We start from the raw sequence: 19,667 nt of genomic DNA, 5'->3' as shown, positions 1-19,667 counted from the left end.
AAACTTTGCCCAACTCAAATAATTTCGCCAATTGAATGGTGCTTATTTATTCCAATCTTAAATTTTGTATTTGTCCTCGTGTGGGTATGCTTCTTGCCAGCATTGGTAGTAAGGATAATTGATTTGTATAGTGCCTATACTACAGAATAATTTGGTGGTACCAGGCTTCTGTTAAATAATTAACTATCTTCTAATCTACATAATTTATAGATCCAACAGTTTAAAACATATGTGCAGTAGTGTGCAATTACATAAGAATCCATTAAATTTTACTTAAAAATAAAACATTTAAAGCAAAAAGTAGCACTCTGAGAAAAGTTGAGATTTTTTTTATCTCTAGCATTCGTAAAACAGTATACTGATTTAGTATACATTATAATACATTGGTAGTTGGTAAAGTGTAGACATTAACTATGATATTCATGGTAGAAAGTAATTATTAAAGATAATGGTAACACATTTTAAAGGTAGGGCATTCTGATTCACAATGACAAGAAATGTTTACATGAAACATTTGTCATAGTTAAACTTTGCCCAACTCAAATAATTTCTAAGTCGATCTTATTTTAAATGCCAAATTGTTGTGTTTTCCATTAAGAATCTGCAAGTAAAATTTTTCTAAGTCAAACAATTTTTTTCTATGATCAATAAATTGAATGTTCTATAAGTACTAATGAATATTAAGAATCTGCAAGTAAAATTTTTTCTAAGTCAAATAATTTTTTTCTATGATCAATAAATTGAATGTTCTAATGAAGTACTAATGAATACAGTACATTACGTTTTTGACGATATTAATAGCAGTGACATAAAAAAAATTGGGGGGGTGGGGGTGCAGTAGAAGAATGGGGAGAGGGTGGGGTTTGGTGGCTTGCATTACCTTAAAAAATGTGCCTGTTAAACTGAAAACAAATTAAAAATTAATAAAAATCATCTCATATTTACCTTAATAATCCACTAGTAGCACCCTTAATTTCCATCGAACGAGGCATCGTTTTAACGTACATCCCCGGCTAAGTCCTCGCCACTTACCGCCGTAGTCAAGGTAAAATGCCCCGCTAATAAATGATTGGATGATAAGACCTACTGTAGTACTTGAAGGTCTTGCATTAGGTCTGAAATCGGAGAAACACATGAGAGCTAGGAGGAGCTAGGCCAAGGAAATGAGCTTGTTTAATGGAAGCACTACGCATACGTATCACTAATCAGATTTCTATTTAAGTTTGGAAGTGTAAAAAAAGGGAGTGTATTGACAGATTGATTGTAGAAAAAGAAAATGATTGATTGATTTAACTAATTGATAGAATTTAATTATTCAATATTTAAAAAGAATATTCTTGGCCCTTCCGAGGCCTGTTACATCTACGGTAAATTTTAGGTACATCCCGGCTAGGGCCCCTCTATGGTCGGGGTGGGCGGGACTACATTTGACAAGTGCATTATAATCAGGATGTATATTTTTTTTTTTTCAAATTCTTTTTAGATAATCTTTAAAGTGATTTTCCACATGCTAAAGATAATCCTAAAACTAACGGTAAAACAACATTTTTTTCAGCGATTTTCTTATGTAAAACATATGTATTATACTACACTATTAAAATGATACAAGTACAACCATTCTTTCACCAGCAATATATTGATTTAATAGAGAAATTGATGATGTAAAGTAGAGCGTTCGAAAAAATCGTAGTTTATGCTAGATATAGGCTTAGGTAGTAAAAAATGGCTAAGACTGCTGACCTCGTAGAAAAATTTTGTCAACCTAATTTTTTCCAAATTTCATGGGCTGAATTTATGTGTGGTCTTCCAGCTTGTTCATATAAGAATGTTTAACTGCATGGAGGTATTTAATCAACGTTAGTAGAATATGAGGCTTGCCGTCCCAAAACCAGCTTCAGTGACCAACAAATGAAAATCAACTTTTTAATATATTCTTATTCTTCACATTATAAGCTTAAAATGATGGGTCATTTACTGGGATGGAATTATTATTGCTGAAGTTACGAGTAAAAGTATTATGGCTTCTCTAAAATACAATACTGCAACATTCTTATGCTAATTACACAGTTTAGCAATTAGCGACAGTATGCTGCGGTTGGGATGGAAAACTCGTATGAATTATAAGACAAATAAAGCCACCTTATTTGCTGAAGCACAGTGACATTTGAAAGTCAGGATTGGTCTGTTAGTTATGAGTTTCTTTATTTTATAAAATATAGACATGGGCTTAATTCTATGTTTCATTACTATTGGCCCTGTCACACCTTGACGATTTAGCCAGCATATGCTGACGTAGGGAAAAAATGGAGAATATGCTGCCGTACGTCAATTAAGGTATTGGTAAGTTTGGTATAAGTTAAGAGCACGCTGGTATACGTCCTAGTACAGCGAGTACGTCGAAAATTTTCGACGTATGCCAGCGTATGGGTCGTACGTTCCACATACGCGGGCTGTAAGTTGTAGGTAAGTTAAGCGATCGTTGACCCACGTTGACACGCGTTACTTGTAAGTTACTCAAAAGTCAAAATGTATTTCTAACCTATGAGTAACGTGCTTCAAACTTATATATAACTTATAACGAACTTATCTCCAACGTATATTGACGTATTTGACGTGTTCCGGATGACCACAAAACTGAACGTGTTTCTAACTTAGTTATCGTATAATGGCATATTGGCAGCCTTTTTAGGGGAATAGGTATATTAAAATGGAGTGGTATCAATACGGTGATGTTGATACTGCGATGTCTAGTGCGGTTATGATTTGAATCGACGAACGGAAGCCTTTTTATAGGCTACGTCATGTGATAACCGGTGATACGCTGCTGCATGCTGTGCATAAGGTAGACTATCGCTAAGCATAAGTTGTGAATGCCGGCAACTGGCTAAGCGTTCGTTCGTGCAAGTTTTCTCTAAGTAATCAAAATGTTGTATATAATTTACTAATAAATACGTTATTTATACGTCTAATACGTTATGAATTCACTAAGTTGAAAAAAAGCATTGATAGTTTAGCGTATGCCAGCATTTTAGAGAAATTTTGATACGTTTGGCATACGCTGACTAAATCGTCAAGGTGTGACAGGGCCATAACCATCACTCACTCACCTAATATATTTTTGTTAGTAAAATTTAAATGATGGGCGTTACTGTAACATTCATGGCTAAAACTGGTACAGTATAAATTTTATAAACAGATTTTGAGATTTCGGGTTTTTCTCTTAAATTTAAATATTCATACTAGCAGTTAATTTTTTTTAATTCTTGTAATTGTTTTCAATTCTTCTGTTAGTCATGTTTTTGTTTTTATTTTATAAAACATAGATATGGACTTAATTCTATGTTTCATTACTACAGTAACCATCACTCACTCACCCTATATATTTTGATCAGTAAAATGTAAATGACAGGGGATTCATGTCTATAGGTTTTATAGAAAAAACTTTGAGATTTTGGGTTTTTTCCCCTAAATTGAAAATGTTGATAGTAAAACTTAATTGTTTTCAATTCTTGGATACTAATTATTTGCATATTTACATGATTTTGCTTCATGTCATTAACATCTTAATCAGCTTGTCTTAACTGGCTGATAATTAGCATTAAAACCAATGTTATCATATGTGATCTTACAAAATCATAGCTGCACACCTTGCTGCAAAAACAGTTCTATTAAAGTTTTATAAAATACAAGACCCTGGGTAAAACTATAATACAGTCTTGGGACTTTCACACATGATGAAATTGAATAATTGCTAACACACACTACATTTTTTTTGTATAAATTGGTATGAAATTCATTTCTAATTTTAACACTGTGAGACAATCTGATGCTGAAGTACCTTGTTTTGAGAAAATTTTAAATTGTTATCTAGAACACACTCTGCCAGAAGGTACCTTTTTAACAGGACTTTTATCTCTTTTTAATTAATATTCCAAGCTTTTTGTGCCCACGCAAAGTACAATTTAACTCATCTTTTTAAAAATAATATTCAATGTACAATACTGTTAACTAGAAAGTATATTTGCGTACCATGACATATTCTCTCTTATATAGCATAACTACCAGCATTTAAAAAAAATAGCTACTTCACTATTGGAATTTGCATTATCTGTATATATACCAAATTTATAGTATTATTCATCCATACCAGCATATCCTACAACACAGATTCTTAGAGAGGTTTATAAAAATCAGTTACTGTCAACTTAGCCCATTCTCTTGGATGTCACTAGTCCTACAACAGCTTGGTTTAATCTGTTCTACAAATTCTAACGGTGATATTTTACCAGGATTTTTACAATTTAGTAAGGTTTTTTTTTTTCAGTTTCTGATTGAATCATTGATTGATTGTTTCTCTGTAAAATAGATTGCAGTAATAGATTATAATTTATATTTAGGAATACTTTTTATCAGAGATGTTCCTTATTTCATTGCTTTATTGTGTGAGAATTATGTGGTATACTCCACAAACTATGTTAACAAGAGGCCCTTTTCCTCTCCAATAAAACATAGTCATCTATTTATATTATGATTATTTCATTTGGATTCGTGTATGTAGTAGCATAATATATAGGTGAAATACAAAATGTCTAGCTTAACTATTTTTCTATTCCTTTTGTGTATTGAAATGCATTCAGCATAATTTAATGTGAAATTTTTTCGTATTTTGATAATGGAAAGGTACTTATGGATAATATTTTGAAATTTCCACAACCCATGTTTTTGTAACCATACTGCAACTTGTATTTTTTTCAGGACTAGTCCTAGAAAGTAATAAGATATTGGTGCATTTTTTACGAATCCACTTAATGTGATGGCATCGCAACCGAATCCTTCGGATGGCAAGAAGCGTATGCACTTCCGGTTAGGTTCCATTACTGAGACAGAGGTGAAGTTTGTTAGTAAAGATGCAAGTTTGAATGGAGACGTCAATGGTGCCGCAGATGAGGAGGTGGAGGTCAGAAAAAGGTATGTAAAACCTATTATATATTATATTTGTTGGAGTTAGTGTGGAGGTTTTCTGTTATGTGATGATATAGGGATTCATGCATTGGTTATATCCTTGTGTTTTTGTTAAATAATAATAATCCTACTCTATGGGAATTATGCTGTTTCTCATAACAAGCTCTCAAGCTTGTGATATACTGTAGAGCTTGGTTTCCATACAATCGCTACACTGTCGCTACAGTTGATTTACTGCAATTGTTGCACTGCGTAGCTGTCCCCAACGCAATCGGGAACACTCCCTGATTCAACTCACCAATCAGCATCACTAAGTCGGTCGGTAATAGCATGTAGCGAATATGGAAAACAAGCTTAAGTCATCATGATTCAAATAGCTGAATAATACTGACCTGCAGTATAAGTGCGTGGTAAGCCTACATCACGGTGTTACAATATTTTAGGGCTAGGTGATAAAATTTAGTGATCAACTTTGATATTATTCTGGATACAAGGAGGAAAAACAATTTTTGATATTTTGTATAACCTCTGATTTTTTTAAGATGAAAAGTTTGTTTGACAAAAAGTCAGGAACAGTTAATGAGAATATATATTTGTGAGAAAAGGGAGTTGAGGGAAGAGGAGGGAAGGGGTGTAACCACCCCTTTTTTTACCAAATGAGCAAGTTAATTAATTTCAAAAATGAATTTTATGATATACTTTGGTATTTTCTGGGGCAGTACATCTTTAAAGTTATATACTTTATTTTTGGCTTCAAGTACATTTTACCTATTATTTACAGTGTCTTAAATAAAGTATGTCCTGTAATACAATATTTGATTAATATGTCTATGTAATGATTTTCTTTCTTAGTAGTTTTGTATGTGTAATACTAATATACCAAACCCAAAATAATTTTTATTCATTCTGCTTTTATTATCAAACTCATTGCAGTATAAAACATTACTGAATTGCAAGTAGCTGTACAACAATAAACATATATTTACAAATTAATATGTAAAATAAACATAGTTTCAAATTGTTATTAAAATTATAGGCCTAAGTAACTGTACAATACTTATGTAGATTTTTAAACTCAAAGAAAAAATTTATGTAAACTTGCAATGCAATAAAAATGTTGGTTAAGTTTGTACTTCTGTTTGAACAGGGTGCCCATATTTTTCACAGATGATCATGTGGAATAAACTGTAGTTTATATACCAGCATATATGTAATACAAGGCAGTCAATATTTACTATGCTAAATCTCCAGATCTGAATTATGGACGTAGCAATTTACATAAATTAAAGTGACAATTTTTAGAAATTCAGCCACTGATGTCGGAATATCTCTTTTCCTTATTATTCAGTGTTGTACACATCAACAGTCAAAGGGTTTGAATATACAAGATATATAATTCAAGTTACAATAAAACTTTAAAATAAAAATTTTTTGAACAATGCATTATGGAAATATATATAACAATAATAATTTAACATGATGTGCAATATAATATAGTAATACACACATTAAATTATCATTACCATAGTTCTCATCTATAAATAACCATTTGAACACAAAATTAGGCTGATTTTTTTGGAGAGTGGACTTATAAACGGGAATCCCTTTTTACAAAAAAATGCCAGCATTCAAGTGTCCAATTTTTTTTTCTGAGTTGGGCTATACATAAGTAACTACAATTATCAAAAGCTGTAGAACAAGATTTTGCCACTTTAGAATTCTTGTCTCAAAATTGATTAATCATAATATTTTTTTGTGAACATGTGTTTCTTTTATAAGAATTAGCCAATCAAAATCTGTTATATATTTATATATTAAATTATTTTCAAAAGTGCTTTTACAATATTTTCCTGCACTTAAGTACTGTAAATTTCTACATTCCTTGAACTTGAAATATATGAATTGTTGTGGATTATTTTTGTTCAGTATATTTTTAACTAAATTTTACTGTTGTTATTATTTCTCCATACATTGTTTGCAATCTTCTTGAGATCCATTTCAATAGGATAAATCCAATGTTATAGTTTGGATACAACCAGTGCTAATACTTTCAGCCTTGGTATTGTTAGATTAGAGACTTGATAAACTAACAAGATAATGTGTGCAGGTCATCATTTCCTTCTACTGACCATGTCGACACAGTCACACAGTAGATGCTGCCTTGTTTGATAGCAGTAGAGTTGGATGATCACGTTTTTCATTGACATACAGTGCACTTTTTAGATAATTTTATTGTTAATATTTAAAGGTACAGTATGATAGCGAGGAATATTGGCCAGTTGCTGTTGTTGCTGCTGATGTCATTGTAGCTGTTGTGGTTGCTTTTGCTGCTGTTGTTTTTGGTGCTGTTGTTGCTATTGATGCTGCTGCTGCTAATGTTGTTTATGTTGTCGCTGTTGTTGCTGGTGTTGTCGCTGCTGTTGTTGTTGCTGTTGTTTTGTTCGTGTTGTTGCTGTTGTTTTGTTCGTGTTGTTGCTGTCGTTTTGTTGCTGTTGTTGGTGTTGATGTTGTTTTATGCTGTTGTTGGTATAGATGTTGTTGCTCTTGTTTTGTTGTTGCTGTTGTTGGTGTTTTTGGTGGTGTTGTTGCTGTTGTTCTGGTGTTGCTGTTGTTGTTATCTCTAGAATCACTAGGTCCTGTCCTCCAGAGATTTTTCAGTAGGCGTATAGGGACTTTGGTAGTTGAGGTAATTATTGCTATATAGATTATAAATATATTTTGCAACAGGTATTTTTTTTTATTGACTTTGAACTAGCGATGTTGACATTTTCAAAACTCATCACATGAATGTTAGCATGCAGACATAGGGGTGGTAACATTACTAATGTTTTTCTTTGTATTTAGGTCTGAGAGTGCTCCCGCTGATACAACAGCTGCTGCAAAAGCCAGCGGAATGCAGTCAGCCAGACGAATATACAGGTAATTATTTATAATTATGTAGAACCTCAAGTTTATCAGTTCACATTTTTTATACACCTTTGACATATAAATGGCAGTTTTAGTATTTTTGATGACAAGTTAAGCTTGTTTTTGCATACTTCATATCCATGGTAGCTTTACATTTCAGAGAAACTTCACAAGCACTTTCCAGGGATATACTGTAGACATATTTTGTATATGGTTATCAAAAGTGTGATTTGTTGAAAGCATGGATGTTTTTTCATCTTTGCTTATTTTGTGTACAATGCTTGATACCAAGTTTATTCTGTCCCAAAAGTAAACTAATAATTATTGAGGCTTTCTAAAAAACACATTGGGTAATATATAAATATAATTTAGATAACTTGTTGTCAATAGCTTGACCTTATTTTATGAATTCTACCATTAACCTTACTAGTCTCATACTGTAGGTTAAATCAAGGTTCCACTGTAAATTATTTTTCAATGTCAACAATAATTGGGAAGTCATTGAACTCTAGGCTAATATTGATTTAATTGTTACCTACTATTAGGTATGTTCATAAGCACTCATCATTTTTTAAACTTTCAGAGATTATTATCTTTCACCATGACAATAAACATAGTTATTTATACTGTGGAAATTCAAATATTTGCAAAATACTTGTGATTGTTACTGAAATTATGGATAATATGGTAATTGGACCTGTCCAGGAAAACCAATCATTTGGTTCTAATGCTCTATTATAGTACCATATCCTGTTCTGAGGCTTTGGGAGTTTACATGTTTAAACTCAGGATCCCTGGATCCGGATGTAAACCAACAATTTCCCTAGGATTAGAAAATATACCAGCCATTTATCTGGTACTCGTGAATGAACTAACATCATTTGCATTGTGAGATTACGCCAATCAAGAGTGAGCCCTTTAAAACATATATAGAATGGGTTTAGTGACTCACAAGACAAAGTGAAATTGAAACCTATCAGAAATGGATATTCTTTTAACCTACTGTAGGCCTACCATGTCCGGCCTGAATCTCATTGAATTGGACGGCAGAAGGCAATCTCAGGGCTCCGATTCCAGGAGAGGAATGGCTAGCGTGGCAACACCTGCTGAATTTGTCAATAAATTTGGAGGAAACTATGTCATCAACAAAGTAAGTGGTTGCTTAAATGAAGAGGATTACTGTTGATTTAATAAAATATGTAGTTAAAATAAATACATATTTTTTGGTAAATATTACCAAAAAAATTTGAATTTATGAGGAGCCTTTATTGTTACCAGCAAAACAATCTTTGTGATGTTTCATAGAATAATACAAAAGACTGTTAATATACTGATACAGGGTATATAATTAATATAATTTGTATGATGTCTATTCTTTTTATTTACCCACAACTGTCTTTCACTAGTAATTGTATAGGAGTAGTAAAGTATCTAAATAGGAAACATTGCACAGGAAGTTTGTAGATGTTAAGGTGTGGAATCCTATACTTTTTAATTTTTTCTGATAAATTCAGACTTTTGCTCTGAAAATAAATTTTCTGCCAGGTGTATGCTGTTGCTAATAAATCGGAATTATTGTAATTACTTTGACTTTAAGTAAGGAAAATATTTTCATTTTATTAATAAACTCTCTTACAAGTGCTAATAGTTTTGTTTAACAGTGTTCTTTTACACACAACATTACATTAGTGAAGCCATTTTGTTTGATAACATTCATCTTACAATGATAAATATTTTGTTGAATTCATTTTTTTCTCTTTAGGTACTAATTGCCAATAATGGCATCGCTGCTGTGAAGTGTATGAGGTCTATACGAAGATGGAGCTATGAAATATTCCGTAACGAGAAAGCCATCAAATTTGTTGTCATGGTTACACCAGAGGATTTGAAAGCTAATGCTGGTGGGTTGAATAATTTTGCTAATATTTCAGTTTTGAAATCAAATAGGGCTGTAAAGAATCACCACTACTAAAAGTTCTTGAAAAAGCATAAGAAGAGAGTTGCAATAAGAGGCCTGCTACAAGTTACTTCTTGGGCATTGAGCAATGTTTTCCCTAAAAACATTTAGCTAAATACTTTCACATACTATAATACAGTACTAGGTCCATCCATCTGACAGGCTTATGGCAGTTAGTATAAGCCTGTGGCATTTCTGTGCTTGTCTTACCACCTTCTAGTTCTTAAATTTTTTTACAGTCTTGGCGAGGGAGCTGAAGAGAATTGCACGTCTGTCTGGCAACAGAGGGTACCTACTTTTCTGACCCCTGGCCTGTAACTATGCCAAATGTATAATATAAAATATCAAACAACAACATTTTTTGTTCCCTATCTGTAGAATATATCCGCATGGCTGACCAGTATGTGCCGGTACCAGGAGGAACAAACAATAACAATTATGCGAATGTGGTGTTGATCCTAGACATCGCCAAGCGTGTGCAAGTACAGGCTGTATGGGCAGGATGGGGCCACGCCTCTGAGAACCCTAAGCTTCCAGAACTCCTCCACAAAAACAACATTGCTTTCATTGGTAAAGTTACATTTCTGATATTATAAATGAAACATGTAAAAATAGTTATATTACACAGTAGAGGGAAGTGGCTAATAATATAGTCCACTTTAAAGAAACCTCTTAAGTCAACAGTAGTTTGGCATATTTGCCTTCATTGACTCTTTGGTCATGCTTGAATGCTTTTGATTGGTGATCTTTATAAACCTCAGTAGAGCACATCATTAGGTTACCCTAAGAAGGGGATTTCCCTTTTTGTTTCAGTTTAGTCAGGTGCAGGATGTGTATGTATTCAGTTATATATTTTCAATTGTTAAATTTTCACGGAAGAGAATTATATTACACCCTTCAACAATATAACTCAAGCTCATTTTATTTTGCAGACCCCATATTATAGAATTCGTTACTGTACTAGTAAATCTTTTTCGAGTATTAAGAGGTGAATTGAATGGCATTGTACACAAAATTGTGTAAATGACCAAAAAATTGATAACAACTGATATTTGAAATTTTAACAAGATTTGCACATGTAAGATCTGAAATAAGAATCTAACATCCCAAATATATAATATCAAAAACAAAAATTAAATAATCAACATTAACAAATTTACAGCATAATCAAAACTTCTAAAAAGCAAGTATTTAATGATTTATTATACTGGTAAGGAAGGCATTTGGTGCTCTCGTATCTAATGTAGCTTGAAGTTGGTGGTACTTCCTATCCTATCTTTCAGACAATATTTCTTGTGGAATACCGTATATGGAAAATGCATGGAAATGCCTAGAGTTTTCTGGAATAGGGCTTCCCCATTTCTGTTGAGCTTTGCGTTGAAACCCTTAAAGTATCAACTTCTTTTCCGGGTATTGTCTTAATTCAGAAACTGCAAGGAATATTAAAAGAATTTGATTTAATTGATTTTTACAAATTATACTCACAAACTTGTTCATTATAATATGATTGTTTACTTTGTATAATTAAGATAATAGCTTTTTGGTTTTTTCTTTTGCATTTATATAAAACATTTGAAAATGTCCTGCTACTGATAAAAGTAGTGCTGCACCTTGGTGTTGTTTATGGCGAGGTCCGTAGTGAAATAGATATCTTGAGGCATAGGAAGTGAAATGTCGCTTGGTGGTTAAGATGCTTATCTTCAAATCCCAGGGTCCTCGGTTTAAAACTGGAAAAGGAAAAAAAAAAAATTAAATAAATGTCTAGACATTTGATATAGCTTCCTCGATGTGTCTATTGTAAACAGAGTATAATGCACTCTATTTCATTGTTAAAGAGTTAGTCTTGTTTTGCTGTGGTGAACTGTTTTCCATTTTGCAAACAGCGCTGTCAATACAAGACTTGTGCATTTGTCATGGATGACTGCATTGTCTCTGACATAATGATATAAACATTGACCTGTTGTCATGAATACTTTTGAAATAGGCCTGTACCATTTCTCAGCATTTAATGGTTACTGTATATTAGAGAATTTTTTTAAACAGAACCATGAACAAGAATACTATCTTGACTCCCAAACCATGGATTGGAAATTGTTATGAGAAAATATTATTTTTTGCTAATTAATAGATAATAATATTGATCCTGTATTTCTGCATAGAAGCATAATTTATTTATTAAATATCTTTAAATCTGTGATTGATCTTTTAAATGATAAATTCAATGTATTTCTTTAATGAGAGATTTTTTGCATATTTGAAAAAATATATATTACACTGATATGATAATATAATAATGAAATTTAAAAGGTGATCAAAATATTATTCTGTTATACTATTATACTTTTAGGCCCTCCTGAACATGCTATGTGGGCGCTAGGTGACAAGATAGCATCCTCGATTGTGGCTCAAAGTGCTGGAGTGCCAACGTTACCATGGAGCGGAGATGGCCTCACTGTTGATTGGTCTAAGGATGATGCGAAGAAAAACAAGGCAGTTACGGTGCCAGAAGGCATCTACAAGAAAGGTTGTGTCACCGACGCAGATATTGGCTTACAGGTAAACGTTTGTTTACCAAAAATTGTTGTCATTTTATATGATAGTCTGTGTTACTTATAAATAACCTCAGTTGAAATTAACATATAATTTTCCCTAGTGCCATTATATTCACATAATTGTTAAATGTTTTATCCACCAAATTGTGTTTATAGCAAGCCCAGCGTATTGGTTTTCCTGTGATGATAAAGGCATCGGAAGGAGGTGGAGGTAAAGGTATACGTATGGTAGAGAATGGTGATGACTTTGCAAGCCTTTTTAAGCAAGTTCAGAACGAAGTTCCTGGCTCTCCAATTTTTGTTATGAAGTTGGCAAAAAGGTATGAACAATACTTTCAAACATCTTCAAAATATTAATAGTAGAATAATTACACACCTTTGTATCAATTAATTGATTTTTTTCTTCATCCAAAAGTGCCCGTCATCTTGAAGTGCAATTGATTGCTGATAAATATGGAAATGCAATTTCCTTATTTGGGCGTGATTGTTCCATTCAGCGTCGTCACCAAAAAATCATTGAAGAGGCTCCAACAACTATAGCAAAACCAGATGTTTTCAAAGAGATGGAAAAGGTAGTGATACCAACTGTATATTAATATGATACATGATTACCTTAGCAATCATTTCATTGCCTATTTAGCCACCAATCCTCCCCTCCCATCCTCTCCCCTATCCCATTATGACCATTCCACTATACTACAGAAACTTTCATAGATGTGTCTGGTTTCAGATACCAGTCCATATTACTTCAAAACTATTGTATATTCCTTGTTTTTCGTGGCTCCATTACTTATAGTTGCTTCTATTTTTTAGGCTGCTGTCACGTTAGCTAAAATGGTTGGTTATGTCAGTGCTGGAACAGTAGAATACCTTTACAATGATGAAGAGGGCAAGTTTTACTTCTTAGAGTTGAACCCCCGTCTGCAAGTGGAACATCCCTGTACAGAGATGGTTGCTGGGGTCAACTTGCCGGCATTACAGTTACAGGTCTGCATAAAAGACTTTACCTAACAGCATACTAGCATAATGTCAATCAATCAATCAGTCAATCAATCGTTCCATTTATATGGCACCATCCAACCAGTTGTTGCTCATGGTGCCATTCTTAAAAAAAAAAAAAAATTATTAAAAAAGGTGCATCTCGAGTTGTGTCTTAAAACTGTCAAGAGAAGGTGATTGTAATGTAAATTTGATGTAAGGGTGTAATGTAATTTATGAACATAAAGTAATCATTGGAATGTACAAATTATATTAAAATTTCTTGTTATGTTGTTTTAATTACAATTCAATGTAAAACTTGAAGCCTGGTTTATAATAGAAATCTTGAAACATACTTTTCAAACACAATTTTGAATATTTGTATCTATGATTGTTACAGGCAATTTACCATGAGTGTATTTTGGTTAAAGGATGCTAGTGGAGGCGTTTGTCGGACAGGCCAAGTCCCTCCTGTTAGCCTCAACTTTTTCTAAAGAAATGGAAAGACAAAATCACAAAATATCTTAAATTATAATTAATATTAACATAAATTATAATTTGGTTTGCTTTGTTTTGCAATTTTTTATTTCCTTTAAATTTTTATTGCATTTTTATGCTAATGTGTACTTATTTTTCACAGATTGCTATGGGTATTCCTCTTCATCGAACTAAAGACATCCGTACATTATATGGAGAAAATCCATTTGGTGATTCCCTCATTGATTTTGATGAGTAAGAAAGCATTCAATTTGTAATTAAGTTCTATATCATTTTTGTTTTTTTTTAAACATGGCCTTGGGGTTTTTTTTTTTTTTGTTTTTTCTGAAATCATTTCTGTTATACTTAGCCAGTTTATTTAATTGATTTAGTTGAAAATAAAATATAAAATTTAAAAAATACATTGTATTGGATGTACTTTTGGTGAATTGATTGCTTTGTGTATTTTTGTCTATCTATCAAAGTTTATATTTATTTAATTATGTATATTTACTTTTATATTTCCATTAAAACCTTCACAGCCCAACCAATCCAGTTGAGCCCAAGGGTGCTGTAATTGCTGCCAGAATAACCAGTGAAAATCCAGATGAGGTGTGTATAATTTGAGCACTGTTTTGATGTGTGTTTGCGTCAGAAAATATCAGGAGTGACGTTTTGCCCTGTCCGACGTATTATACAGTAGTACCGAATACTCAGTATCTTCCCAAATACATGCGCAAAAAAATTTGCAAGTGATTAGGGGGAGAATCAAACCCACGACCTCCAGTTCAATTCCCACCCGAATCACTTGCGAATTGAGTATTCGTTATGATAACTTACAGGTAGCGCAAAACATCTCTCCTATGAGTACTGTTTTAAAAATTATATGACCGTATGGATGAACAAATATACATATATTTATAGCATATTTGATTTATAGTATATTTGTGCAATAAAATGTTGAGTCTTCATCCACACAGATTAGTATATTTGATATTAATATACTAAAATATGTGTTACCATTGATAACTATCCCTTTTCTCTCTGATTTCAGGGCTTCAAGCCAAGTTCTGGAACAGTGCAAGAGCTAAATTTCCGCAGCAATAAGAATGTTTGGGGTTATTTCAGTGTTAGCGCATCCGGTGGGCTTCATGAGTTTGCCGACTCCCAGTTTGGACATTGTTTCTCGTATGGCGAGGATCGTGAAGAAGCTAGAGAGTAAGTTGTGCTTTCCTTTTTAATCAAGCATTTTGTACGTCTACTACTTAAACATTTCTTGTTTATTCAGAACCAACATTCTGTGTTACGAAAGGCACTTTTCATTCCAGCATTTAAACCAGTTATGTGATGGATTTACATTCTCTGTTTATCTTATTTGCTTGACCAATTAACAGAAGCCACATTCACATTAAATTTGAATTTTCTGATCAGAAGGCCTAATGAACTGTCAGAAAATCAAATTAGTTTGTAAGAATAGGGAGGCTGGCATTCAGTGCATTGGAAATGCGGTCCGAATTTCAGTTAGAATTTGATGTGAATGTGGCTTCAAGCATGTTTTATTCCCTCCTTTAAATCAAACTTTTTTTGTGTTTTTTTTCAATGTTGACGAAATTTCAGTTTCATTTTCCTAGTATTTGGTTTCTCTACATTTTGATAATTTTTTGTTCACCATTCATATTATCTTGTTGATATGAAAACACTGCCCTCTCTTGATAGGAGCATGGTGGTAGCCTTAAAGGAGCTCTCGATCAGAGGTGACTTCAGGACAACTGTCGAGTATCTCATCAAACTTCTCGAAACTGACAACTTCCAAAACAACGAGTTCGATACTGGCTGGCTGGACAAACTCATCGCTGAGAAACAAACGGTATGTGATTGTATTTGAAGCAAATGTTGTGTGTAAATATGGCATTTACATATCAACATATTATTTAATAAATTGAATAAAAAGCACAGAATAATTATAGAAAAACAAGAATGCTAATTCAATACATTCTATGTTCCAAAATGCAGCCTTATGTATTGATATACTCTAGTACAAGATGGCTGTCTTAGATTTAGCCCATCAAAGTCATATATTTAATACTTTTTTTAAATAATATCTCTTAAGATCAAAACCTTCATAAAAAAGATTTTTTTTTTTTATCTTTAGGCTGAGAAACCGGACACAATGCTTGGTGTCGTTGTTGGTTGCATACATGTAGCTGATACATCAATTCAGAACAATTTTGCTGAGTATCAAGCCTCCCTTGAAAGGTAACTCAAGGTTACATGGGGTGATATACCGTTACACATTAGATAGAAGCCCAATGGGCCTTATTTTGAGAAGAAGACCATGTCAAAAAGATGCGGAGATTCAAACCTTCACTGTGAATTTTGCTTGTGTCCTTGGGCAAGGAACTTTACCTTTCTCCACCCAGGAGTATGGGTACCTGGTTCGGGTGATGTGGCATTGAATGTGTTAGTCTGTATCGGCATGGAATTGCAAGCATGCCTTGGAATACTCCCCGGGGTGATGGAGGTCGCACTTTGATTTTTTTTTAAATTTTGGATCCAATGACCAGGGGTAATAATAACATCGCCAGTGTCTTGTATCCCTTCGAAAAATGCACGGTATAAATCCCTATACCAAGATTATTTATTAATCTGTGTATGATAAAGTAGTGTAAATAGTTTTACTGTAATTTATTAAATTTTTCAAATGTTATACTTTTGTTAACCCTGAATTCATCCTGTGTGTGTGTATTAAAAGTACAAACATGCAGATTCTTAATATTTTGTTTGGCTGTGATAACACACATAACCTGTGATTTCAGTCATTTGTTGAAATATACGCATTGTAGTTGATAATTGAAATCGCAATCCCAATAATTTCATTTACCATTCCATAACCTTTCAGAGGTCAAGTGCTATCATGTAGTACGCTAAACAGTATGCGTGAGGTCGAGCTGATTCAGGAGGGTGTGAAGTACGTCGCTAAAGTAATCCGACAAGGTCCAAATGTGTACTTCATATGTTTGAATGATTCGTACATTGATGTTGAGGTACATCACCTAACAGATGGAGGGCTGCTCATTTCATATGATGGCAATTGCTACACAACATACATGAAGGAACAAGTTGACAGGTATAAGGATGATGATGATGATAATAAAGATCAATAATAATATGGATAATGATAAATCAATATTAAATAATAATTTTAATAATGAAAGTAAATCTGACTATTCACAAATTTTTGAAATTATACAGTTAAGTGTCTTTTTGCCTTGTTTTAGTTACCGTATCACTATTGGCAACCAAACCTGTGTGTTTGAGAAGGAGAATGATCCAACAATCTTGCGTTCTCCCTCTGCTGGCAAGCTGATCCAATTCACTGTAGAAGATGGCGGACATTGTTTTGCAGGCCAACCGTATGCTGAGATTGAAGTGATGAAAATGGTGATGAGCCTCAGAGTGGTTGAGGACGGATGGTCAGTATTGATAATTATGTTTGAATTCACTAGCCATGATCTCACCATTCTACATTCAAAATTGTTTTTCTATCCCAAAAAATGCTATTATTTTCTATTGTTATAAAATTTGTTTTCACACATTTTGATATTTGTTTAATATTTTCAAAATTGTTGTGCCTGAAAATGCATTAAAACTCTGTTATATACTCCTAATTATTTAATTCCTTTTTAGATTCCCTGGTCGCGTTATTAGTTATTTATTATTATATAGCGTAACCACATTTATATTGTTATTTCAGGCTCAAATCTTCACTGGTAAATGCCCAGCTCCGCAAGGGCCATCTGTGCATGGCTCAAAATTGCACCAAATTTTCCACAAAGCTAAGGAGGCACTTGACAACATCATGAGTGGCTACTGCTTACCAGAGCCATACTTTGAAGAAAGGGTAGGTCAACAGAGTTCACATTTTAAAAACTAGTTATAATTTATAACTTGGTTTGACTTAAATATATATGCAAAACTTAAACAATGTATGCAAAAAACTCAATTTTTACTCATTCTTTCCAGTGTGAAGCGTATGTGCAGATGTTTATGAAGTCAGTCCGTAACCCAGCACTACCCTTGCTGGAAATGCAAGAAATGGTTTCTAGCATTGTTGGTCGTGTTCCTAGCAATGTGGAGAAACAAATCAAGAAACTACTGAACCAGTACAACAGCAATATTACCTCTGTGCTTTGCCAGTTTCCAAGTCAACAGGTTTCTGAATGCTTAATTTTTTCTGTTATTAAAATTTTTAAACATTAAAATATGCTCATGGTTTTTGAAATTAAGTTAAGTTAGCATAGCCACAGTTGTGTCTGATTGGATAAAATTGTCTGCTTAAATATTTGGCACTGACTTTTAGCTGCAATAGCCATTAGTATTCTGCCTTGGTACAATGAACTTTTTGACCAAATTTATGCCCAAGACCCATTTATTTAGGGGTTTTAGATTTTTATGTTGCATTTCATGTATATGGCTATAAAATTGACTTTATGGCAACATGCGACAAAATATTCAACTTTCTTGTTTAATGAATTACCATTTTTATATTTTTTTTATAGATTGCAAATGTTATTGACAGGCATGCAGCAACATTGGCTAAGAAATCAGACCGTGATGCCTTCTTCCTTCATACTCAGGGAATTGTTCAACTTGTCCAGAGGTAATAAAGTGGTCATGAAGTGATATGCATTGTTGTAAATATTAAAGTAATTTAAATGCTACAAAAATGATTTTTTTTTTATGGATTTGAACCTAAACCCTTGAATTATCTTGTTGATAGATATCGTAATGGTATCAGAGGTCACATGAAGTCGGTGATCCAGGACCTTCTTCAGCAGTACCTTGCTGTGGAGAAACTGTTCCAGCATGGACCATATGATAAGTGCATTACCGCCCTCATTGATCAGAAGAAGGGCGACATGGAGTCTGCAGTCCAGTACATCTTCTCACATTACAATGTCAAGGAGAAGAACATTCTAGTTACTATGCTTATCGTAAGTTTTCTTTGTATTACAGAATACCTAATGTCAGTCCATTTAATCATAAAAAACAATTGGGCCTTTTACTTAAAATAATTGTCATCTTTTTTAGGATCATTTATGTAAAAAAGAGCCAGGACTGATTGACGAATTAAGCTCCATCATCGGAGAACTAACAAGCTTGAATAAGCAGGACAACTCAAAGGTAGCGCTGAGAGCGAGACAGGTGCTGATCGCAGCCCATCAACCATCGTACGAAGTACGCCACAATCAGGTTGAATCCATCTTCCTAAGTGCTATTGATATGTATGGCCACCAGTTCTGTCCTGACAGTCTTAAAGTAAGTATTCATTATTAGTATTCATTATTGTACTGTAAACTTTTGCTGTCATTTCTTCCAATGCATACTGTGGAGTATTCTGTGATCTTATTGTGATCATCCTTTTCATTAACACTTCCTGTCAAGCTGCAGGTTCTCAAGTGTATTTTTGCTTTTGATGTTTTGCAGAAAGTGATCATGTCTGAGACTGCTGTATTTGACGTTCTTCCAAGTTTTTTCTACCATAGTAATGAAGTGATCCAGAGAGCTGCACTTGAGGTACTGTCCATCAATACTAATAAAATCCTCAGTCTTATCTTGATCGTCAGTGTGAACGATTTCTCAAGAATATATTAATTTCCTTTTTTAACATCTATTTTTTAATCACCCTGCTTATCCACTTTCATTTCATTTATTTTCTCTCATTTAACAAGCATAACAAACAAAACCAAAAACATTTCGATTGAAAACAGTGCCAAAAAGGGATTCCAAAAAAGTAAACTGAATTACTATTTAAGTTAGTCGTCCTGAACACC

General features: G+C 33.3%; 1 protein-coding gene across 1 annotated transcript in view; it reads left to right on the top strand.

Annotated features, from left to right (window-relative positions):
* Positions 1 to 4,165: 4,165 nt before the first annotated feature.
* The window catches only part of LOC117114083 (acetyl-CoA carboxylase-like), a 32,735-nt gene continuing 17,233 nt past the window's right edge, over positions 4,166 to 19,667 (top strand). Inside the window, exons 1-23 of the mRNA XM_033257625.1 lie at positions 4,166 to 4,304; positions 4,756 to 4,968; positions 7,807 to 7,881; positions 8,878 to 9,019; positions 9,632 to 9,770; positions 10,205 to 10,396; positions 12,174 to 12,382; positions 12,535 to 12,698; positions 12,794 to 12,950; positions 13,192 to 13,365; positions 13,997 to 14,088; positions 14,376 to 14,445; positions 14,888 to 15,051; positions 15,550 to 15,700; positions 15,986 to 16,089; positions 16,733 to 16,960; positions 17,112 to 17,324; positions 17,521 to 17,734; positions 17,857 to 18,045; positions 18,393 to 18,493; positions 18,614 to 18,827; positions 18,925 to 19,152; positions 19,321 to 19,410. Of these exons, the coding sequence (XP_033113516.1) occupies positions 4,814 to 4,968; positions 7,807 to 7,881; positions 8,878 to 9,019; positions 9,632 to 9,770; positions 10,205 to 10,396; positions 12,174 to 12,382; positions 12,535 to 12,698; positions 12,794 to 12,950; positions 13,192 to 13,365; positions 13,997 to 14,088; positions 14,376 to 14,445; positions 14,888 to 15,051; positions 15,550 to 15,700; positions 15,986 to 16,089; positions 16,733 to 16,960; positions 17,112 to 17,324; positions 17,521 to 17,734; positions 17,857 to 18,045; positions 18,393 to 18,493; positions 18,614 to 18,827; positions 18,925 to 19,152; positions 19,321 to 19,410 (3,465 nt within the window). The 5' untranslated portion in view covers positions 4,166 to 4,304; positions 4,756 to 4,813. The remainder of the gene's footprint in view (positions 4,305 to 4,755; positions 4,969 to 7,806; positions 7,882 to 8,877; positions 9,020 to 9,631; positions 9,771 to 10,204; positions 10,397 to 12,173; positions 12,383 to 12,534; positions 12,699 to 12,793; positions 12,951 to 13,191; positions 13,366 to 13,996; positions 14,089 to 14,375; positions 14,446 to 14,887; positions 15,052 to 15,549; positions 15,701 to 15,985; positions 16,090 to 16,732; positions 16,961 to 17,111; positions 17,325 to 17,520; positions 17,735 to 17,856; positions 18,046 to 18,392; positions 18,494 to 18,613; positions 18,828 to 18,924; positions 19,153 to 19,320; positions 19,411 to 19,667) is intronic.

The sequence above is a fragment of the Anneissia japonica genome, unplaced genomic scaffold (assembly GCF_011630105.1).
Source record: "Anneissia japonica isolate Jap-2015-1 unplaced genomic scaffold, ASM1163010v1 scaffold288030_len866700_cov218, whole genome shotgun sequence".
NCBI classification, from domain to species: domain Eukaryota; kingdom Metazoa; phylum Echinodermata; class Crinoidea; order Comatulida; family Comatulidae; genus Anneissia; species Anneissia japonica.
Note: the sequence above shows the minus strand (reverse complement) of the source record. Positions and strands in the feature narration are given on the sequence as shown.